Source organism: Melozone crissalis, unplaced genomic scaffold (genome assembly GCF_028551555.1).
Source record: "Melozone crissalis strain CALT ecotype California unplaced genomic scaffold, PUWL_Pcris_2 ptg000038l_1, whole genome shotgun sequence".
In the NCBI taxonomy this organism is placed as follows: domain Eukaryota; kingdom Metazoa; phylum Chordata; class Aves; order Passeriformes; family Passerellidae; genus Melozone; species Melozone crissalis.
Genome location: NW_026535816.1, coordinates 4,517,234 through 4,540,249, shown reverse-complemented (window position 1 = coordinate 4,540,249; position 23,016 = coordinate 4,517,234). Strand labels below are relative to the sequence as shown.

At 46.9% G+C, this 23,016-nt stretch overlaps 2 protein-coding genes across 17 annotated transcripts in view; one reads left to right on the top strand and one right to left on the bottom strand.

The window, feature by feature from the left end:
• BMAL1 (basic helix-loop-helix ARNT like 1) overlaps positions 1-12,602 on the top strand; it is a 51,755-nt gene extending 39,153 nt beyond the window's left edge. For 6 of the 8 annotated variants that reach the window (XM_054283624.1, XM_054283626.1, XM_054283620.1 and 3 more), the window contains 8 exons: positions 883-1,129; positions 5,798-5,904; positions 6,221-6,371; positions 6,942-7,030; positions 7,817-7,925; positions 9,572-9,665; positions 10,740-10,842; positions 11,745-12,602. In XM_054283624.1, the coding sequence (XP_054139599.1) occupies positions 883-1,129; positions 5,798-5,904; positions 6,221-6,371; positions 6,942-7,030; positions 7,817-7,925; positions 9,572-9,665; positions 10,740-10,842; positions 11,745-11,905 (1,061 nt within the window). In that variant the 3' untranslated portion in view covers positions 11,906-12,602. The remainder of the gene's footprint in view (positions 1-882; positions 1,130-5,797; positions 5,905-6,220; positions 6,372-6,941; positions 7,031-7,816; positions 7,926-9,571; positions 9,666-10,739; positions 10,843-11,744) is intronic. The other 2 variants (XM_054283627.1, XM_054283625.1) reach the window with 1 other exon arrangement.
• Positions 12,603-13,279: 677 nt separating this feature from the next.
• BTBD10 (BTB domain containing 10) overlaps positions 13,280-23,016 on the bottom strand; it is a 30,132-nt gene continuing 20,395 nt past the window's right edge. For all 9 annotated transcript variants that reach the window (XM_054283633.1, XM_054283630.1, XM_054283634.1 and 6 more), the window contains 7 exons: positions 20,717-20,910; positions 19,774-20,059; positions 18,057-18,159; positions 17,231-17,351; positions 16,069-16,266; positions 15,377-15,487; positions 13,280-13,739 (listed from right to left, as the gene is read on the bottom strand). In XM_054283633.1, the coding sequence (XP_054139608.1) occupies positions 13,429-13,739; positions 15,377-15,487; positions 16,069-16,266; positions 17,231-17,351; positions 18,057-18,159; positions 19,774-20,059; positions 20,717-20,910 (1,324 nt within the window). In that variant the 3' untranslated portion in view covers positions 13,280-13,428. The remainder of the gene's footprint in view (positions 13,740-15,376; positions 15,488-16,068; positions 16,267-17,230; positions 17,352-18,056; positions 18,160-19,773; positions 20,060-20,716; positions 20,911-23,016) is intronic.

Below are 23,016 nucleotides of genomic sequence, written 5' to 3'. Positions count from 1 at the left end.
GTTCTGCCAAACATGGGTTTTGTAGGACCCTCAGGTTAAGATGAAAGAGGCATCTTATTTATTAAACTCCTAATTTCTTCACACATTCCTTTGGGTTATTTGCCTCTTCTGCTGAAATAATAAAATGTGATGCAATTTCTGCTCAAAATTACCAAAAGCAACCTTGGTCTGAACTATGTGATGTTTCAGCATAAACAGTGGTTTTTCCAGGATAAATTGTTTATTGGATTATCTCAGATTAGCTGCATTACAGCAGGAGTGCTGAAAAATCCCTTGGAATCACAGAGCCATTAAGGCTGGAAAAGGTTTCCAAGATGATTGAGTCCCAGCCTCTGAGCAAACATCCCCCTGTCAGCCAGAGCGTGGCTCTGAGTGCTCTGGGACACCTCAGGGATGGGGACTCCACCACCTCCCTGGGCAGTGCTGGACAATCCTTTCTGTGGAGCAATTCCTGCTGATGTCCACCCTGACCCTGCCCTGATGCAGCTTGAGGCCCTGTCCTCTCATCCTGTCACAGCTGCCTGGGAGGAGAGGCCGATCCCCACCTGGCTGCACCCTCCTGTCAGGCTGTTCTAGAGAGGGATAAGGTCACTCTCAAGTGATTTTATCACCGGTAAAGTCTCTAACTTTATCTGGCTGATAAAGACTCCCAAAGTCACCCCTGAGCCTCCTTTGCTCCAGGCTGAACACCCCAGCCCCTCCTTAGCGAAGAGTATCCCAAATTTCCTGCATGACAGAGGAGGTGCATTATTAGCAGAATTGAGTTGAAGTTCTCCAGAGCTGTACCCACGACCTAACTGCTTTCTTGGGTTTTGTTGGTTTGTTGTTTTTTTTTTTTGTTTGTTTGTTTGCTTTTTGTTTTGTTTTCTTTTCTTTTCACAGCAGACCGCAAAAGCTTTTGCACTATTCATAGCACAGGCTACTTAAAAAGCTGGCCTCCCACAAAGATGGGCCTGGACGAAGATAACGAGCCCGATAACGAGGGCTGCAACCTGAGCTGCCTTGTGGCCATCGGGAGGCTCCATCCCCACGTGGTGCCGCAGCCGGCGAACGGCGAGATCCGGGTGAAGCCCACCGAGTACGTGTCCCGGCACGCCATCGACGGCAAGTTCGTCTTTGTAGATCAGAGGTGAGAGCCCCCCGGAGCAGCTGCCAGCCCAGCCCAGAGCCCGGCACTGCCTCTGCCACAGCTGCCCTGCAGCACCGTGTCAGTGCCAGAGCCAGAGCCCAGCCCAGAGCCCGGCCCTGCCTCTGCCACAGCTGCCCTGCAGCACCGTGTCAGTGCCAGAGCCCAGCACTGCCCAGAGCCCAGCCCAGAGCCCGGCACTGCCTCTGCCACAGCGTGCCCTGCAGCACCGTGTCAGTGCCAGAGCCCAGCACTGCCCAGAGCCCAGCCCAGAGCCCGGCACTGCCTCTGCCACAGCGTGCCCTGCAGCACCGTGTCAGTGCCAGAGCCCAGCACTGCCCAGAGCCCGGCCCTGCCTCTGCCACAGCTGCCCTGCAGCGCCGTGTCAGTGCCAGAGCCCAGCCCAGAGCCCAGCACTGCCCAGTGCCCAGCACTGCCTCTGCCACAGCTGCCCTGCAGCACCGTGTCAGTGCCAGAGCCCAGCACTGCCCAGAGCCCAGCCCAGAGCCCGGCACTGCCTCTGCCTCAGCGTGCCCTGCAGCGCCGTGTCAGTGCCAGAGCCAGAGCCCAGCCCAGAGCCCGGCACTGCCTCTGCCGCAGCTGCCCTGCAGCACCGTGTCAATGCCAGAGCCCCGAGCAGCTGCCAGCACTGTGCACTGCACTGCCCTGCAGCACCGTGTCAGTGCCAGAGCCCAGCACTGCCCAGTGCCCAGCACTGCCTCTGCCACAGCTGCCCTGCAGCGCCGTGTCAGTGCCAGAGCCCCGAGCAGCTGCCAGCACTGTGCACTGCACTGCCCTGCAGCACCATGTCAGTGCCACTGGCAAAAGGATTGCTGCCCTTTGGAGCTTTATCTACTGGGTTGGCTTTGGGGTGCAGCTCAGAGCTGTTGCTATTGGTGTAAATAAGAAGCATGACTAGGCCAATATTCAAACAGCAATCAGTTTATCAATTAATATATTAAAGTATGAGCAAACAGCTCTGGGTACAGTGGGGGAAGTTTTCAAGTTTTCCCTCCAACCGCGCACCCATAGTTGAGGCTTACAGGTATTTATAGGGGTACCCATCAGCTTTCTCAGCAGTTTCTATTCCCAATTTTTACATCACAATTCTGTACACTATTGTGATTTAGTTTTTCCCAGGATGTATCCCAAAAGGAGTATCCCCAGATGGTGGTGGTTGGCTTCCAAAAGAAGAAAGATGAATCCCATCTGGTGGGGTCCAGCTCCCCAGATGTGGGTCAAACCCTTCAATTGCAAGGACTATAAATCTCATAACAGTGATGTCCAGCTTCCCTTGGTCGAAACTATTAATCCTTGATTGATGTTCATCTTCCTTTCTCAAGCTGCTTTTCTCTGTTTTGTTAAGGCCTGAGATAAGCATGTTTCCTTTATATATATTCCAAAGCTATAGTTTCAAGGATACAAGCAATATTCTAAAATTATACTTCAAAAGGTTATTACTGCAGAACTCTTTAAGGCTTAACTACAAGCAAAGAGCAACATCCTTAACACTTTAATTCAGATGCTCCTAAATCAACCAAGGTTAATTGTGAACAAAAGATAGATAGGTTCAAAGGCCTTCTTCCATGCTTTACTTTCCTCAGTTATTATCAGAATTTGTCTTTATAACCGTCCCATGGTCGGTCTCCACACATATCACAATCACAAATACACACATTGCCTGTATGTAGCTGACACGAAACACAGCTTTGTATTTCACATGAATGCCATTGGGAAAAGGAATTGCTGCCCTTTTGAGCTTTTTTACTGAGTTGGCTTTGAGGTGGAGCTCAGAGTGTTACTATGCATTAATTCAGTGGGGCTGATGAAATTTTTTTTTTTTTAAATCCCCCAAACTTCCAAAAACGTGCCAGAATAAGGCCAGGATCTTTTCTGCCAATTCATTAGGGGAGTATGTATTATGTGTGTGTGTAATCTTCAGAAGAAAATGTTTTGAAACTGGACCCTAATTGCTCCCTCTGTTACATGAAACCTCTTGCAAACAGCAGGCAGTTGAGAGGCTGCAGAGCTGGGTTAGGCTTTGCTAGCATGTACTCTTACATAACTGTTTACTAGGACACATTCTGCTGGATTAATGCTTCTCTCTGGGACCCTTTGTGTTTGTAGAAAGGAAAGCTTTTCATAAGGGTTATCTCCTGGAAATGGTTGTGCCCGTGTGGTATCTGCTTTCAAACATCAATTTATTGTCTAAAAGGGTAATTCTTTCCTTTTCCAAAAGAAAGGGATTGATTGAATTTTCTTCGCTAGCAGGTACATATGACCTGAATCTTCTTGAAAATCACTGGATGGTGGAGGGAAAAGTAGGAGGTTGAAGGATGTTGATGGAGAGGTTGTGCTGGGCTGGTTGGAGAGGGCTTGCTTGGTTCCCTTCCTGGTCAAGAGGGACTGAGATGCCCACATGAGGCTGCTCCAGTTTCCCTGTGGCTTTGGCTCAGCTGCCTGAGACACAGAAAAGCCCAAACTCCAAACTCTGACAGAACCTTCCTGCTGGAACTGGGTTCAGGCAGACCCAGCTGATCTTTAGTGCCCTTGGAGAGGAAGCAGGGGATAGTCACGGGAAGGATTCAAGTGAAGAGAATATTTATTTTTAATATTACTTATCTGTTTTTTAGTGGTTGGGTTTGTGGGTTTTGGTTAGGTTGGATGGTTTGGGTTTTTTTGTGAAAATACCAACTCCTGAGTGCTGAGAGCTGGTGCTCACTCTGGGAGCTGTGGGAGCATTCAGAGCTTTCTGTTGCTCAGAAAATGCCATTCTGTCTTGTTTATAGACCAGTTTTATTTTCAAAAGATCAGGCTTATTCCCCTGATGTGTAGTTTGAAGGCATTTTTAAAATAATGAGACTCAGAAAATATTGATCCATTGGATTTAAGCACATATGCTTTTATTGAATTGCTTTCCAGCTGTTGTTTACAGTCCTTGGGATGTCTGTGCTACTTCAAAGAACTCTTTGAAAGGGAATTTATGTAGATGAAAGCCTCAGGTGTAGGCCTGAAGCTGACATCCAATGATCCTTGCTTTTCCTGGAGAATATTTAGGCGCCTGTAAAAGTTGAAAACAATTTCTTTCCAAGTCGGGTTGTTTTGTTCATATAGACTTGCACTGTTCATTTATCATCTGCCCCAGGAACTCGGGAAAGAAACACTTCCTAAACTCCCTGTGACCTTTTGTGTCCTCATGGATTTCATGGTCCCTGGGGAAGCACAGCAATGGATCGGGTTCCAATGAGCTGGGCTGCCTCAGCTGCTCCACAATTCTCTGTGCAATGGCAGCTACACTGAGCAGAGTTTCTTATTCAGGACTTCTGATGGGTCTGCAGGCTGAATTTGAGAGTAAAATTAAGTTTATTACCTATGCCGATGTCGTCAGATACAGCTTCAGGACTCAGAGCTGCCTTGTTAAGTGGGAGAAGCGAGCTGAGGAGAAAAGTAAATACAGGCTGAAATTCCAGAAGGACACAAACAATTTCCTTCCTTGCATGGCAGAGCATGGTCAGATATTGAATGCACCCAGTCTGTTGGTGGCTGGAATTTGGTGCAGATTCTCCTTTCCACAGCACCTGCTGTGAAAGGAAAAGGTTTGACAGATTCCCCCTCTGTGTGGGGTGTCCCACCACAGCAGGGCTGTGAAAGCCTTGGTTACTAAAGTTCTTGGAAATACACTGGATTGAGCTTGACTGGGTTCCCAGCTCTTCCATGGCTTGGTTTTGCTGCTTTGTGGTTCTCTTGGAGATGGCTTTGATGGGTTTCCTTGGAGTTCCAAGTGGCCTGGCACAAGGCTCACCCTGCTGAAGCCACTTTGAATTCCTGTTTCCTTCTCCAAGCCTGAGGGCGTTGTCTCCCTGTCAAGGAGGGCTTGAGGTGTCCTCAACCTGTGCTGAAATCTCTTGTGTTTGGGAATGGACAAAAATGCCCCACATTGAAATACTGTGGGTTTGGTGCTTCAGCTTCTTTCCCCCCTCTGTTCTTATTCATAATTGTTAATATGTACTAATTTCTGCATTTTATATCGCTTAATTTGGGCTTTTTTGAGATTGCAGACGAGATGTTAATCTACCTGGGTTTGTTCCTTTTTGCCCTTCATGTTTAATTTGAATTGGAATGGTTTGGAATTGTGGCACTTGTTTCAGCTTCTGCAAGGAACCTTCACTTCTCCCTCAGTAATTTTCTCCGAAGAAACGCAGATTTTTTTTTCCTAAGAAAATTCTTCTAAGAATTTTCCTGTAAGAAATGTACAAAATGCAAGTCAAGTTTGGTGTGGTGTTGTTCTGTGCCACCCTTGAGTTCTCCACACCTTTGAGGAGCTCTTTGTGCAGAAAGCTTTGTGTTATCTCGTGGCTGCTACAAGGCAGCTTTTTTCAGGCTTAAATTCCCAAAATTACAGCAAATCTTCAAAGCTATATAGAAAGCTGGTGATGGTAGGTCAAATGTAATACCTCAGGGCTCTGGGTGTTAGGTACTTTTTTAATTACCTGAGAATTAAAAATAGTGTTCTTAAGGAATTTTTTTTTACCTTCTAAGCCGAAAATTCCTTTCCACATTACTTGAGCCTTTCCCAGCCTCAGTGTGAGCTTTAGGAACCTCTGACTAATGCTTCAAATTGAAAAGATTTTTTTTTTTTTTTTATTTTCTTCCTCTCCCTCCCTTCCCCAGGGCAACAGCCATCCTGGCATACCTACCCCAGGAGCTTCTAGGTACTTCGTGTTATGAATATTTCCATCAAGATGATATAGCACATCTTGCAGAATGTCACAGACAAGGTATGGCTCTTAATAATTCAGGAAAGATGTTTTCTTCAAAATATTGGCACCAGTTGTTGTGTGTTAAGGAAACCAAACACTTGAGAAGATTTGGGTATTGCTGTTTGCAAGTGCTTTAGTGAGGAGCATTGTGCTGTGATTGCCTCAGACTGGCATGGATTTGTTGGGAATATTTGAGGTTCAGGATGGGTGAGGGAGGAATAGAATTTTTCCTGAGGGATGTGGGGAGGAATTAACTGGGTTTTCCCTGAGAAGGGCTCTGTTTATGTTGTGGTGCCTGCTTGACACTAATGACTTGCTTTCTGCCTGTCTTCAGTTTTGCAGACAAGAGAAAAAATCACAACTAACTGCTACAAGTTTAAAATAAAAGATGGCTCTTTTATTACGTTGCGGAGTCGCTGGTTCAGTTTCATGAACCCTTGGACCAAAGAAGTAGAATACATTGTCTCCACAAACACAGTGGTTTCGTAAGTGCTTTTCCCCCAGCAGGTGCCTGGGAGTGCCCATTGCTTTGCCCTTTTCTCATGTGAGGTTTGACCTAAATCTGTGCACACCTTCTGTATGGCAATAGCTGTCTCCTCCAGACAACACCCCAGGGAGTTAAAACAACCCCAGGTTTAGTTTAAATATTGCAGTAATTTAATTTCTGGTCATTAAAGCTGCAGAAAACAGAAATACGTTCTTTCTTTGGGAAAAGCTGGGATTTGGTCTTTGTAGGAACTTAAGGGCATGCACTTCTTTGCTTTGGCAGGTATTTCCCCCCCTTTTTCCTTTCTCTTGGGGTGACTTCTCAGCAGAATAATTCCTGCAGAGGAGCTCTGTGCTGAGAGGGGCTGTTGGGGTCTGGCACCGCACACGTGGAGGTGGAGCAGGGAGGTCGATCCCTGCTGTGTGTCCATCCCTGGTGTCAGCCTCAGGGGTGACGCTGCCGAAACCCTGAAGCAGCCCATGCTGCAGCGCTGGGCTGCAATCCTGGGAGGGTTTTGTGCCTCTGCAGGGTTTCCTGTGCCTGACTTTGTCACGCTTGCCCTCCGCAGCACCGCGGGCCTGGAGAGCGGGGACGCGGCGTTCCCGCAGCTGGCGGCGTCCCCACACAGCATGGACAGCGTGCTGCAGGCTGGAGAAGGTAACCCAGCCCCAGCCGTGCCTGCCTGGGCACAGCTCAGCCTCCTGCACGCGTCTGCTGCCCTTCCGCTCTGAGATTTGTTCCTGTCCTTGGGAAAATGGGGTTTAGCTTTGGGTCTGAGCCGCGCCTGCTGAGGGCGGCTGTTGGTAAATCTGCATTATCCATTCTGGGCGAGCAATGCTGAGGCCTTCCCTGCCCTCTCAGTGGGGGCTTTGCTCTGCTTGGAGTGTTTCAGGCTCTTTGCAGGTGGAGGTGTTCTTTCCAGCCTCCCGAGTGCTGTGCAAGTGTGAAATCACATTACAGAACAGCTCCTAACTGCTCACACCTCCCTTTTCCCTTCACTTTTACATTCCTGCAGTTACCTGCAGCCATCAGCTCCCTTGGGTTTAGCTCATACAGAGTGGAGTATGCCCTGGCAAGTTCTCCACACAAAGCAGAGAGCAAACATGTTTGGAGCAGGGCCTGTTTGGGCACAGGGTCTGACAAGGCCATGCTGTACCAGCTCTGGGTGAGAGGTAGCACCAGATGCTCAATTCTGAAAGGGAACGGCCAGATTCTGAAAGAGTTGAGGTCTGTCCTGTCCCTGCTGGCACAAGGACAGCTGAGACCCAGCACAGCTCAGTGCAAGCCAGAGCTTTTCGTCCATTTGGAGGCACTCAGCAGTTGGTGGAACTGTCAATAAATCCTGTTCAGAAGGTCCTGCAGCCACTCAAAGCCTAAGCACAGCTGCCCTGTGGAGAAAGTTTGCCAGTTTTTCTCTGACCTTAACATTTCTGCTCATTTCAGGTGGCCCCAAAAGGACCCATCCCACTGTGCCTGGAATTCCAGGTGGAACAAGAGCTGGGGCAGGTAAAATAGGGAGGATGATTGCTGAAGAAATCATGGAGATTCACAGGTGAGAGAAAATGGTGTGGGGTTGAATTGTTTTATTCCTGTTCTTTAGGAGGAGTTAGACTTCCCTAATTTCCTCTGAAAGAACAATTGATTCAAGGTGCATAAGGAATGATCCAACCTTACTGAGACACTACAGATTCCTGTTCAGCCTCCCTGAGGCAGTCAGCCCACAGGGAAAGCACAAAGTTACAGCCTTCAGCTCCCTGCTGCAAGAGACTGATTTCTGATTGCACTACTGGCATTTCTTTGCAGTGGTGGTGAGGATGGCCTGTTCACCAGAAACAGGAGATAAAAAGAGCAGCTACCTGGAAACAAATCCATTCCAGACTGCTCTTTTCCCAGTGACTTGGGGCTGTGAGTGGCACAACCTCCAAATGCCAAAGCTGTTGACTGCGTGCCAGAACAGCAGTGTTTGTTTTGTGCAGTCCATTTGCTCAGATGCTTTTGGGGCTGTCAGATGTGCATGGTGAGCTTTGCAGTTCCCCTGCAGCCCTTGGGGCAGGGACACAGTGCTGGGGCCCTCCCATGGCAGTCGGTCAAGCCCAGGGTCACTGAGGGGCTCTGGGGATCCACAGCTGCCTCTGGTGTTCTCACCTGTGTGAGCAGCTGCTTTCAGGGGGTACCACTTCATTTCTGTTGGCTAAAATTCCCTGTTCCTCACTGATTTCCTCTTGGGAGCTGTTTCCCTTCCTATAAAAGGGGTCTCACCCAGCAGGTGTTCAGTGGTAGCAATGTAAGCAGGCTCAGCTGCAGTCCAGGCACACATTCAGTCTGTTTTGTTCCTGCTGCAGGCAGAACTCCCTCTGTGCTCACCTCAGGCAGCTGCAGGCCTCTCCCTAAGGCTGCATTCCTCTCTGTAGGAATAGGAAAAGAAGGAAAACATGGCTGAATCATTACTTTGAAGCTTAACCATCCCTTTTAGTAGCTGTAAAACATTTAATTAGCCCAAGTGAGTGTAGTAGTGCAGTTACCACCCATGTTTGCATTTCAGCTCGGACCCTGGGTTAGTTCCAGTCCTTTTTCAGCAGCTGTTACTATTTTCCAAAGCTGCCTTCTGTTCAGCTTTCCCAGGGGAACTCTGCCAAGGAGAAGAATCCCATTTCCATTGCTTTTCTCTGTAACTGCCCCTCCTCCCTTTAGTCTGGAGATTTGTTGGTGCTGCAGTCAATACATTATTCATTATTAATGATGTTTGATCAGGCTGTGGAAAATGGGAGTGAACGATGTGGCTTTGAGCAGTTACAAACAATCCGGTGTCCAATGGGCTTCTGGAGCAGGAGCTCACTGGAGGAGTCTGGGTTACTGGGACTGAGGCAGCTGGAGCTCTTAGCTGCTGGAAACTGAAGTAAAATACTCAAAGGTGAGGCTTTCCTTAGCAGCCAGGACCTTTTCCTTCTGACTTTGTTAACAAAACAGGCAGGAGGTAAAGCTTGCAGATCAGGCAGGCTGGATTTACACAGGACTGTTGGTCTGGCTGCAAATAACAGCATTGCTGCTCCTGCTGGCGTGAGGAACACAAAAAGGGAGATGACAAAAATGCAACTCAAGCTTTTAGCACCTTATAGCACCTGGTACTGAAGTCAGTATTTAAAACTCCAAGTCTCTGAGTAGCTTGTAAGTGCATGCCCTGTTTTGTGGATGTTTTAGGATAAGAGGATCATCCCCTTCCAGCTGTGGCTCAAGTCCCCTGAACATCACCAGCACGCCCCCGCCCGACACGTCCTCGCCAGGAGGGAAGAAGGTAAGAGTGAGGAGGGAAGAGGAAAGAGTGAGGAGGGAAGGAGGAAGGAGTGAGGAGGGCAGGAGGTAAGAGTGAGGAGGGCAGGAGGAAAGAACCAGCAGGGAGCTGTGCTCAGGGAGCTGTGCTCAGGGAGCAGCTCCTGCTGCTGGGCTGCAAAGGGGCCCAGCCCCAGACTGAGGGGTCCCAGCCCCTGTTCTGAGGCAGCCAGCAGCACGTCCCAAACTCCAGCAGTGTTCGACACTCCCCTGCCCCTCAGGTTGATGTAAGGAACAGCTCTGCTCATCTGCAGCCCTCAGAAACTCTCTGACACCCCGTGCTGGTGGAGGCTGGCAGTGCTGGCCCTGAAAGCCCTGAGCACAAACCACAGCTCAGTGCTTGCCTGGGCACTCAGGTTATTTGTAAGTCAACACCGTGCACCTGCCTTGCTCTGAGATTGCTGGAAGCAGCCAGGACAAGAGTTCAGGTGGCTCAGTGCTGGTAATGGCACCTGAGTGCTACTCAAGCAATCTCTAAATGCTTATGGAAGTTTTATCCAAAGCATAGCCAGATCCTTATGCTCCACTTCAGACTTACTTAACCTTTTTTTCTCAGAAATGATGACTTGCTTGTAAGAATTGCTTGTACTGGAACAGACAGTAAATATTTCTGTCTATTCCCAGCTCTCTTTGTTCTTGATGTAAAACTCCAGGTTGGAACAGTGTTACAATTCTGGTAATAGTTATTCTTTCTTCTTGTGCCCTACAGTATTCAACATGCCCACAGAACAGGGGCTGCTGGCATGGCATAAAGGAAAATGCAGGTGGAGGGCTGGGTGTTTTCAGCACCCCCTTGATATTTCTCCTTGTTTAGAAGATCGTTTGTTTTAAACCACAGGGTTATTTTGGGAAGTCCATCTACCCTATATTAAAAATTCCAGTATAGGACAACTTGATTTGGTTAGCTGCATATAGCTTGTAATACTTGTATATTTTGGATTCTGTTGTTTGAATTTTTTTTTAAAATCACTTTAAATCGCTGTTTAAGACTTAATGCTCCATTTCATGCTGCTTTAGAGCTTGTGTTTTGTCTTTCAAGATCTTGAACGGTGGCACTCCAGACATTTCTTCAGCTGGGCTGCTGTCTGGGCAAATCCAGGATAATTCTGGCTACCCATATTCCGACAACTCCTCTATCCTGGGTAAGTGGAGTCACACATGAGCACCCCCAGTGCCAGCTGAACACACTTGCACACTGGTTGCCTTTAGCAGTGACTTGCTTTTACCAGCTGAGGCACAAAGCCCACAGCCGAGTACTCTGTGCCCCAGGAGGCTCGGGGCAGCCTGTTCTGTAAAGTTCCTTCATGGAATGTCCTTGGGCAGCGCTGGGAAGGCTCTTTCCCTGGGTCAGTGGGAAGTATTTCAGATGCTGCTGCAGTGCTGTGTGTGCCCTCTGCACTCAGGCTGTCCCTGAGCCGTGGTGGCCCTGGCTGGGGAGTGACCCAGCGACCAGGGGTGTCCCCAGGGCCCTGGCTGTGCCCAGAGCAGCAGTGCAGGCAGGGGAGCAGCCCCAAAGCTCTGGCTGTGCCCAGAGCAGCAGTGCAGCCCCAAGGCCACGGCTGTGCCCAGAGCTGGCAGGGGAGCAGCCCCAAGGCCCCAGCTGTGTCCAGAGCAGCAGTGCAGGCAGGGGAGCAGCCCCAAAGCTCTGGCTGTGCCCCAGAGCAGCAGTGCAGGCAGAGGAGCAGCCCCAGGGCCCTGGCTGTGCCCAGAGCAGCAGTGCAGGCAGGGGAGCAGCCCCAGAGCAGCAGTGCAGGCAGGGGAGCAGCCCCAAGGCCCCGGCTGTGCCCAGAGCAGCAGAGCAGGCAGGGGAGCAGCCCCTGAGCAGCAGTGCAGGCAGGGGAGCAGCCCCAAAACTCTGGCTGTGCCCCAGAGCAGCAGTGCAGGCAGGGGAGCAGAGCAGCCCCAAGGCCCCGGCTGTGCCCAGAGCAGCAGTGCAGGCAGGGGAGCAGCCCCAGAGCAGCAGTGCAGGCAGGGGAGCAGCCCCAGAGCAGCAGAGCAGGCAGAGGAGCCGCCCCTGAGGCGCTGCCATGCTGTGTCCCTGCAGGGGAGAACTCCCACATCGGCATGGACATGATCGACACGGAGCAGGGCTCCAGCAGCCCCAGCAACGACGAGGCGGCCATGGCGGTCATCATGAGCCTGCTGGAGGCCGACGCGGGGCTCGGCGGCCCCGTGGACTTCAGCGACCTGCCCTGGCCCCTGTGAGGAGCCGGCAGCCAAGTGCATTTACTGCCGGGGCTCCGCGGAACCCGTGGGACTGAGAGGCTTTTATGTGGGAACTTCATAAAAGCTGCGTCAGAATGCGACTCATCCTACCATGTGTAACTTCAGACAAAGTGGAATAACCTGCTACAGTGTTCTGTGTTGATTTGGTTAGCTGTGTATAGCTTGCAATACTTGTATATTTTGGATTCTGTTGTTTGAAATTTTTTTTAAATCACTGTGCGACTCACTGGCATCAGTGGTAGCTTTTATATGCAAATGACCATTTCAGATGTATGGTGTGTTTTTACACTGCAAAACGGTCCCCATGTGGATATTTCTTATACTAATTGTACCATAAAGCCGTTTATTCTTTCTTGTAAGAATCCTTTACTATAAATATTGTTAAAGTGTAATGTATTAGACAGTTAAATATTTTTAAAATAAATGTTTCCCTTGTTCTAAGATGGAGCATTTACTTTGATAAATAAATTTGATAAAACCCTGCTGAAGGTGCATGCTAGAAGCACTTGGTATTTATCATTTCTTTAGCCTTGGGAGAAGAGGGAGGAAAGCCAGTGCCTTACCTACACTTACATGCCTTTGTCATTACAATATTCCCAGAGCAGCTATTGTTACTTACTCCTAGATCCACGTTGATCCTGAGAAAAGCACAACAGGCAGCTGTGTTGAAATGGGCTGATTATCTTTAAGAAACACTTGTTTTTCGCTTAAACATCCTTCCCCCGAGGAAAGAAAAGCAACTGCTTGCAAAATTCATAATTCACAGATAATTCAAGCCCATTAAAATAATGGAAACTTTATTTGCATGAAAAACTTGTTTACAATCATTAATAAATGAAGAACGAACCATTTGCATTTTCCTATTTCATGACACTTATGAAAAATGTATTAAATAAATATTTGTGAACAGCTTAAGGTAAGGCAAAATTTAAGATAAAGCCCCTGTCCGTTGTTCACAATTTTTGAACATGGCTCACGCTGCAAACAAGTGAAAAAATTCACTAAAGAACTCGAACAAGATGTTACATGGGTCATTGAATCACGTCCTCAATCCAAAAACCCAAGAGTAAGTAGTTTTGTGCTCAACCATACACAATAACTTCAAAAGGGTCAATCTATTCGGAGCAAAACTATGTACAGTTAATACCTTTGATAGAAGCACTTTGTTAGTATTGTGCAATACATTTATAAAAAATGGCTTCAAATTCCACTTCTCAACCATTTGTAAAGTGCTACTATCAATTCCCACTCTGCCTGCTAAGGCCGAGCCACGGCGGGGCCGCGGAGCGGGGCCAGGCCAGCTCGGGGTCACCGACGTCACAAACCCACGGTAAACACAGACACGAACGCGCCGGCCGCGCCGCTCCCGAGCCGCGGGGCATCCCCGGGGCCGTGCCGGGCCCCGCCGCGGCACCCTGCACACGGGACACGATGGGAAGCTGGCGTTGCGGTGCGGGAGGGGCCGGGTGCGGTCGCCGTGCAGCATGCGTGCGGGGCGGCGCTCACAGCGGCGGGTTCGGGCCCTCGGGCTCGGGCTCGCTGCTGCCGGGCGCCGGGTGCATGGGCAGGATGTCCAGCTCGTCCACCTGCGGCGTGGGGTGCATCACCACCAGCTGGTCCTGCGGGATGTCCGCTGCTGCCGCCGCCAGGTTGGTGATGGATTTGCTCTTCACGCACTGGAAGTCGACGTGCCGGCTCTTGCCCTCCTCCTTCTCCCAGGACATGCGGATGAACGGCCTCTGCACGTAGTTGTAGATCACCTCCGGCCGCCCGCCCGGCCGCTTCTTCACCTTCTCCTTGTACGTGGGGTAACCTGGCAAAGGCAGGGCACAGCAACGTCAGCCCTGACAGTACCGAGCACAGCAACATCAGCACAGCCCTTACAGAGCACAGCAACGTCAGCCCTGGCTGCACAGCACAGCAACATCAGCCCTGACAGTACCGAGCACAGCAACATCAGCCCTGACAGCACAGAGCACAGCCCATCAGCACAGCCCTTACAGAGCACAGCAACATCAGCACAGCCCTTACAGAGCACAGCAATGTCAGCCCTGGCTGTACAGAGCACAGCAACATCAGCCCTGACAGCACAGAGCACAGCAACATCAGCACAGCCCTTACAGAGCACAGCAACGTCAGCCCTGACAGTACAGAGCACAGCAACATCAGCCCTGGCTGTACAGAGCACAGCCTGACAGAGCACAGCCCATACAGAGCACAGCCCATCAGCACTGACTGTACAGAGCACAGCCTTACAGAGCACAGCCCATACAGAGCACAGCCCATCAGCTCTGACTGTACAGAGCACAGCCTTACAGAGCACAGCCCATCAGCACTGACTGTACAGAGCACAGCCCATACAGAGCACAGCCCATCAGCACTGACTGTACAGAGCACAGCCTTACAGAGCACAGCCCATACAGAGCACAGCCCCTCAGCCCTGACTGTACAGAGCACAGCCCCACAGAGCACAGCCCCTCAGCCCTGCTGGGACACACACAGCAGCCACGGGCACTGCCAGTGCAGATGGCTGTGCTGTGTTCGAGTCACCTCTCCCTGTGCCCCAACAACAATGTCCATTTTGCACATTACTGCAGGGCACCAGCTTCACAGCTTGGTGCCACAGCTGTTCCTTGTCAGACCAAGAAATGCCAGCAGAAATAATCTGCTATTAGCCAGCATTACAGGCAGGGCCAGCTCTTGTTTAGCTGAAAGGCTCCCACCTTGTTCAGCTGAATTTAGTTATTTTAGGGCTCACCAGTTAAAAGCATTTGCTTTTTCTTGGCAGATTACAAATGTAACTATGACAACTTGGTGAGTGAATGATAGAAATCCTGCTAATTATAAAGGCTGGATTCTAAAATATCTGGGTCAGTAATCAGAAGAAAAATAATGCAAAGAAACCCAGTTCTTACATTCACAATAAAAATCAGATTACTTAGTCAGATATTACAGAGCAGCCTCCTAGCATACACGATGTTTATTTCAGATCAGTATTTCTTTGCACTTCACTGATCCACTGGATAGTTTTGTACTTCCTGAAAGAAAATGTCTGCCTGCCACTTAACACGACATTTTTCATTTCACACCCTGGAAAGGACACAGCCCAAGAACACAGAGCTGTACAAATGCCTTGTTACTTCAGACAAAGCACAGAGAAGGTTTTGTGTGGACACTGAAGGGCAAAGGGCATGAGATGCAAGTCATGAAGGCAGTAGAAGCACCTAAGCTGTCTGCACAGAGCCCTCAGCTCGGACACCACTCTGGAGCCCACAGCCAGGTTTTCCAGCTGGGTACCATTCCCCTCTGGCCATTGTGTCACCCAGCCTCAGCAGGAAAAACAACACTGAGCCCTTGCTTTTCCAGGCACAGAGAAAGCCACAGAGCAGAGAAGGGCAGCAGACCCTGAGGCCAAAGAGGGAGGGAGAGCACAAGCAATGCTTCCCTTACCTTCGATGCCCAGTCGGATCTTCTTGAGCCCCCTTTCCTTCAGAACCGATTTGGCCACGTCTCTGTTTTCAATGTACTTGAAGAATCTGTACAACTTTGTGCTGTAAATAACTAAAAATACATTTTAATGAGAAAAAAATCCCTGTATTCAAATATTAACCTTCTAGCCTTAAAACATAAAAGTTTATCTTTTCCACTGCTTTGCTTTACTCCGGTATTTTTATTTTGGAGGAGGAGAAGAAATTCAAGAACTCCAGAGGAAAAACAGCTGAAGATACTGGGGAATGGGTTGGGTGCACATCTTGCAGGGAAGTACAGCCCATTTACAGGTGCTTAAACTCATCATCCACACAACTGTTCTTCTCCAAAAATAGTAACATTTGGTTTTTTCCTCAAAAAAACCTCTAGTTGCTCTTCCACAGTAAACATGACTCTCACCCATTTCTCTCCTCAAGCTCTTTCTAAAAAAGTATTTTCTTTCTCCTCACTGGCTAACAATACCTTAATAATAAAAATTAGCTTCTCTTTTTAATTACACTTGAACAGAACAAGCATAATATGCTTCTGTGAAACAAAATATTAAGCAGAACTAGTCAAACTAAGAGGTTTATTTCTGTACAACAGAAAATCAGCACATTCACTGCCACCTCTACCATGGCATGGCTTGGTGGGAACAATGAGGATAAACTTACTTTGTGAATACTCCTCTCCCATTTGGGGGGGATACTCTTCATCCCAGTCAACGACATCATCATCTGTCAGCACAACAATGTGGCACTCCCTCTCCCCACTCTGGGCACTGGCTACCATCAATGGCAGGATCATTTCTTCCAGGTAAAACTCAAATTGCTTGCGAGCACCATCGTTTGATAGCTCATGCATGAGAGCACCTAGAAGAAAATTTTAAGCATAGGCACATTTGAGAGCTTGGTAAAGAGATGAAGGCAGCAATAGGAAAGAGTAGATCTGTTTATCTTGTAGTATTTCTGCAGACAGGTGTAAGGACACTTAGTCTATGAGCTTATGTAGGTTCAGACCTTGTTTGAATATTTACCAGCCTGTCCTGCAGATATTAACATAGTGTTGGGCACTTGGAGACCTCCTGTGCATTTCACTACTGCTAAATATTTGGTAATTGTGCAAGGCTGCTCTTGGTTTTCCAAAAGAAACATCATTTCAGCCAGTTGCTGGGAGAGCAGAGCACACAACCCACGTTTCATAAGCAGCAGCTTAAAGCCAAAGCTTCTCAAAGCCCCCAGGGCAGGAGCTGCTAAATCCCTGCAAGGACACAGAGCTCGGGCATGGGGCAGGAGGTGGCCCTGCAGGGAAGGCCCTGGGTGCATTCCCAGCAGGAATGCCACAGGCTGGCCCTGCACTGCACACACAGGGAGAGCAGGCACAGGCTGTGCTCAGGGCTGAGGCAGCTGGAGAGAACAGCACGAGCTGGGAATCCTGGAGCTGCCCCCTCCACAGCAAAGCTGTGCCACTGCCACCAGGGAGACAGCCCCATTCTCCTAAGCAAGGAGCTGGAAAATGATCCTCCCTGTCCTCTGCAAACAAAGGTACCACTCAATGTTACTGTGTCTGTACTGCAAATGCAGTCATAGAGCTAATATTCCACAGGGTGACCACGGCACAGAGTCAGATGCTGAGATATCAGACGTTATTTTTCAAAGAACATAAATCCATTGGTTTTAAGGCTTTATTACATAAGAGATAAAAAGGGATGGATTTCATTCATGTACTGCCAGCCCTCTTCCTTATCTCAATAAAGGACATGATTTAGAATTAACACACACACACACTTAAGTCAATTTGTATAACTCAAATGATTGTAATGAACTCTGTACTTACTCAGATCTCTGCATTTGATAGTACTATACTCAAAGGAGATACAGAGATAGTCACATGCTTCCCTCAGCTCAGGAATAGAAATCCCATCAGGACAGCGTATCACCCCAGTCTTGTAGTAATCCTGCAGGAGGCACCAAGAAAAAGCACAATGCACAACATCCACCAAGGGAAACATTGCATCATTTCATTCATGTGCCTTCTCCACACAGAAAGCCCACAAAATGTAGGACAGCAACAAATGTTAAACTTTGTGAATCTTTCTGTCCTCTGATTTATCAGTTTTCAGAGCTGCATTCAGAGCAGTGAGTTCTGGTTAAAAATGTTATTGAAGTGACAACTATTAATACTGATAATTTTGCTGTCCTTTATCTGTACTTCACTGAGCTCTTCCCATTCCAAGGCTGCTGACAAAGCAGTCCAGCAGCTCTGCTTCCTTGTGTGGATATTAAATAAGGGGCCATTTCCATCTCAGCCTGAAGTTTGTTTGACTCCTGTTAGCTGCCTGAAGCTCACTCCCAGTATTCTGTTTCACCTAACTTCAGCTCTAGAAGGGCAGAAAATACTTGAATTTGGTGAACTACATGCCTAGGAAAAGGTGAACTGTAACTTTTGGTTTCTTCCATGAGTACTTTCTCTCTCCCTGACTGTCACAAGTCCATGCCTAAGAAAAGGGGGTTCATAGCAATCATCTTCTCCCCTCTACTAAACAATATAAAGAGCAGTATCTATGCCATCCACAACATCTAGATATGCAAGGTGGGTTAAACCAAGAGGTTTTACTTCTTATCAGTGCTTGTCCTAACAGTATTTGCCCCTAAAAACTCACCAGAATAGCACGAAACACAGTAGAACCAATTCCTTCAGCAACTTCATACTCTCCTTTTTCATTGGGCCGTGTAAAGTTGTGTTCTCTGCCTGATCCAAACATCCTGCTCAAGAACGAAAGCAATTCGGGTTAGAATTCCTCACTATGGTTTTCTTGTTTGTAAATAAGAAAAATAAAATGCAAGAAATTGTGAAGAAACTGCAGGGAAAAGCAGTGCACTCTGTTCAGTTGGGTTATGGTTTCACCTCATGATCTGACGTGCCTTTCCTGACCACTCTACAAGAAATAATATTTAGAAAATCACAGTCTAACAGGATACAGGCTTAAGGCAAACAGTACATTCTTATTATAGCTACTTTTACCTCCCAAGCTGCTCCTGCTTACTGTCCTGCAGACTGGCATTGAGGGAAAGTGGGTTTATAAATACCCTGAGTGTTAGAGCACTATTTCTGTATCTTTATTAACCTACTTTTCAATTAGCAAAAGGTAAAATAAGCTTGTTCCTTGAACCAATCCCAAAGGGAGAATAACTCAGCATCACACATGCACAAAAAATCCAGTGCATCAGGCAGCACTTCTTACTCTGAGGCTGGGCATGGAAAAGGAAACTCTTTCATTGCTTCTTTTCAGCTGATACACTTCCAGTCTGCCTGGATATTTATATGTATGCATGTATTGTATAATATACAAGTGCTTTAAATCAATTATTTAATTCTGTTGATTCTTACTTCCATTTATTTCTTTTGACAGTTTAGACAGAGAAGCATTTCTTGCTTCCTCTGTGACTCAGCCAACTTTTCACAAAACAGGGATCCAAGGTACTATTTATCCCACATTGCAGTGATTTAAACAGAGCAGAAATTGTGTAATCACATTTATTACCTGTAATGTGGCAAGGAGATTTATATACATGTATTTTAAATATGATTATATCCTTGTGTGCTGAGAAAAAGCTGTATTTTAATGAAAAAGCCAAATCCAAAGTGACACAGACAAACCCTTCTTTTCTTTCTTGAAGTAAGACTTTAAGTGGTGCCCTCTACATTTGGACAAGGCAAAACCAACCAGAATTTGAGCCAGTCAGTTATGGAATCTTTCCCCACCAAGCAAACATGTTAAATATATTGCTCATTATAGTTTCTACAGAAAACATTACACACATATTGCAGACTTGCATTCAAGTGTTGATCATTTTGAGTATTCAGCCTCTCTGCTGAGTGGCTCAGGGCTGTTACACTGATTATTTGACATTTCAGAAGATAAACGGGCTGAGCTTGAACATTGTCAGGGTAGGCCCACTAAGCAAAATAAATTCCTTCAAGATTTTCCTCCTTGCTGTTTTGAAAGAGACCGTCTACACTTGCTATGCCACCTTGTTTTATGAAGCACCCACCTAGCTTGAAAAATGAGGAAGAGTGAGGCAGACTGAACATAGAAGCAATGCCCAGGAAGACAGAAAGAAATGGGAACATCATGAAATGCTGATTTATTTATCAGCTGTCATCTCTAGGTAATAGACACCTCTTGGCTTTCCTGCCAAAACCAGAGAACTTGCATTCAATTTTTACTTAAAGACATTTGTAAACTGGTAATATTTGACATTAGCAAGATCAGCTGCAGCAATATGAGTCCAACAGCTATTCAAACAGTTTAAATATCCAGCTCTCTATAAGAGTTGGGGGCTAAGGAAAAAACCAAAGCCAAAAGAGATACAAACCTGCCCAACATCGTGTTAGGTTGTGCAGTGAAGATGGAAGGATCTACAACAAATCTGGTGTTGTCCACGATGAGCGTCACTCGCTCGGAAGTTCTGACGTTCCGGGCTCCCTCTTTGCCATTCTCATACACAAACACCATTTCCCCAGCAGCCTTGCAGCTGCCATCCGAGCTGGACTGGCTGCTGTTCCTGCTGCTGGTGCCCATGCTGACAACAGAACCATTGGGGGACGTCTTCTGGGGCCGGGGGCTGCTGGGCCGGGATGAGCTGTGATCCTTCTCGCGATCTTCGGTGGGGAAGGAGAAAAAACAGGAAATGAAATTAGAGATTTAGAGGAGTCCTATGTAGCTTGTGTCCTTCTGGGCACAAAACACACCCATTTCAGAAGTTAAGTACAAATTATTTTGGTTAAATCTATTCTGGTTAAAGAAACCTTCAAAAATAACTGCCCATTTATGAGATTCCAAAGTCTGCATCACCTAGACATCAAACCCACCTCACCCTCCCCAAAAGTCTTTACAAAGAAAATTTACTACTCTAGTACTGAAAAAGGAACTCAACGTGATACAGAAGCTATTGCATCACAGTTGGTGCTGCAGCTCAAAGAAATAAACCATATTTTGTCACTTGAAAAAATCCCTATTTCCTCTATTTCCAAATACCTAGACCCTACAGAGTAAAGGGGATGTTTTCAGTCAATTATCTATAAAAATTAGATTGTTCTTGTAATTTGAACTAAATAAGAGCATCATGTAGGAATACACACAGCAGACTGCAAAAAAAGTTACAGCCTATCAAAGAATGGTATTCCCAGCTCAGGGCACATGTAAGAAATGTGTATGTTGTGCCATCACCAAATAAGACTTTTTATTGAATTCCTTTAACAAAAGAGTACTCAAATTTGGAGAACTGTAGTGGTGCAATGGCAGAGAGCTGCACACACCAGAATGGTACTGCCTTGTTGGTGAGGTGACATTCCTGATGCAGGGGGTGAGCTGAGACTCTGCTCTCTCGTGGGACGAGTCCCGGGATCTGTCGCTGGACCTGCGCCTGTCCCTGGACCTCTCGTGTCCCCCGCTGGCCCCGTGCAGGCTCATCTTGCTGCAGTCCAGTCCTTTGGCTACACGGGATGAGGTGCTGGAAGCAGAAACAAGGCACAGCTTCAGCATTTCAAAGTTGCAGAGACATTACACATCTAGATTTTCAAGGCATTCACACTCCATGGAGATGTTTCCAAGATAATCCAGCTCCATTTTCTTTGTTGCACTCGTGTTTGTATTTACAATTGCTTGGAACGTTGAATGGGCAGCAGGAATTACCTGTTTGCTGCTGTGGGATTTACAGAGACAGCACCTGCTCAGCTGAGCCTGCCTGTGAAGATGCATTCACACAAATCTCTTTCAGAATGGGTAGGTCTAATACAAATGAGCATTTTATTTTGATTCTTACTGTTAAATTAAATGTTCTCATCAAAGAATGAAATTAGAAGTTAGGGATCTTTTTTTTTTTTTCCCAATGCAACCTATTTTGGCAAAACCTGCTCAGGCCACAGGCTGAATTTACACTTCTGCAACCTGCCCTTTGCAAAGGTAGTCAGTCTTAAATGAGGGGGACACATCAAGACACACCAGACAAGAGTTTGCTTCTGCACATTCTGTTTTAAATTTTCACTTATTCTTAAAAAGAACAATAGTAAGCCATACAGCCCAGACATGAACTGTACTATCAAAGCCACAACCTACCAGCCTGTCAGTAAAAAGTAGGACATTTGTTCCAAACCAGCAAATTTAATATAATAGTTTTAAGATGTTTCACACTGTGATTAAGTTACATTATCAATTTAAGATATCAATTACATTTTGCAATTATTAAACCAACTAACAAAACTAATCAGTTTTGAGATCCCACAACTTGGGAAAATTCCCAAGGAATTTTCCTACTCATCCGAACCCATCCCCTATTCAGCAACAACCAAACAGAGAACAAAAACTATCTAAAAATTAAAAATCAACATGCAACAGCTATTGTTGAATTTACTAAAAATCCTTTTGTTTTCTATTTGTACTCCTTAAAAGAGACAAATTTATGTGTGGACAGCACAGACATGTCTGTGTCCTTGCATCCCACCAGAATTCCTAGAGCAGATCTTTGCTGTTTACCTTTCCAGTGTGGGCATGACAAGACTCTTTATTTCTGGGTTTAACTGAAGAAATTCCCAAAGCCTCAGGTAGTGGATAACCCAGACAGACACCTGCACAGCTACAAGGTGTGCCAGACAAAGCAGAGTCATGATTTCCCAGAGGAACCTCAATGCCCCACTTGCCTGCAGATCCCATAACTTCTGCCAGAGACCTGAAATCATGACTGCAGGGATGCTGCAGGAGAACACAGAGCTGAGAATGATGGCCTGCCTGAGACAAGCACAGCCAACAGAAAAGCATTCACTGGACAAGCACACTGAGCAGCGTCTTCTTTTTAGCTTGCTTAGAAGTAATGATAAAAAAATAATCAAGGCTTCCTACTAGCATGAGATGTTGCAGTTTCAGGTTTCAGAGATTGATAAGAGGAGCTGAACTGAGAACAAAAAGGCTGTGACAGAGGAGTGTTTAGCACAAGGCAAGCAGTCAGAAATGCACCTCTCACTATGGCACACGAGCTTCTCCCTGCCCTGCTGGAACGAGGGCAGGATCTCCTGTTGACAAAGCACAAGGTTGGTGCAGAGGGAATCTACTGCAATCCTGTTTTCTGCCAAGCTTAAAATATGCTGCAGTAAGAAATGCATCTTTGGAAGTGGAGTCAGCCAAAGGTCTATTGAATAAGGGAAAAGAACTGCAAGCCTTGCTTCTGGCTGAAAACACTCACATTTACAGTCCAAGAATAATGATCCAAGCACTTCCATTAAAAGGAAATTTCCTGAGGACTTCCAGTGCAGTTCTGAAGATATTAAAATTTATAACATTTCAGCACGGCTAATACATCTCCTTACTTGTTTTACCTCTCTATTAGAGAAAGGCAAATTCTTTATTTTGAAAGTGAAATGTGCAAAAGTTTGCAAGAGTGAGATCGGCAAACCTCCAAAAAAAGCCAAAAACAGTATCAATATCAACAATTTAGGAAAACCTTTGCACCTTTCCTTTGAGACAGGTATACACATACATAATGTAACCACTTGAATAGATACAAAATATGCCCATAAATTATTAGAAACATGGATTACAGTCTTGAATTCAAGACCAAAGCCTA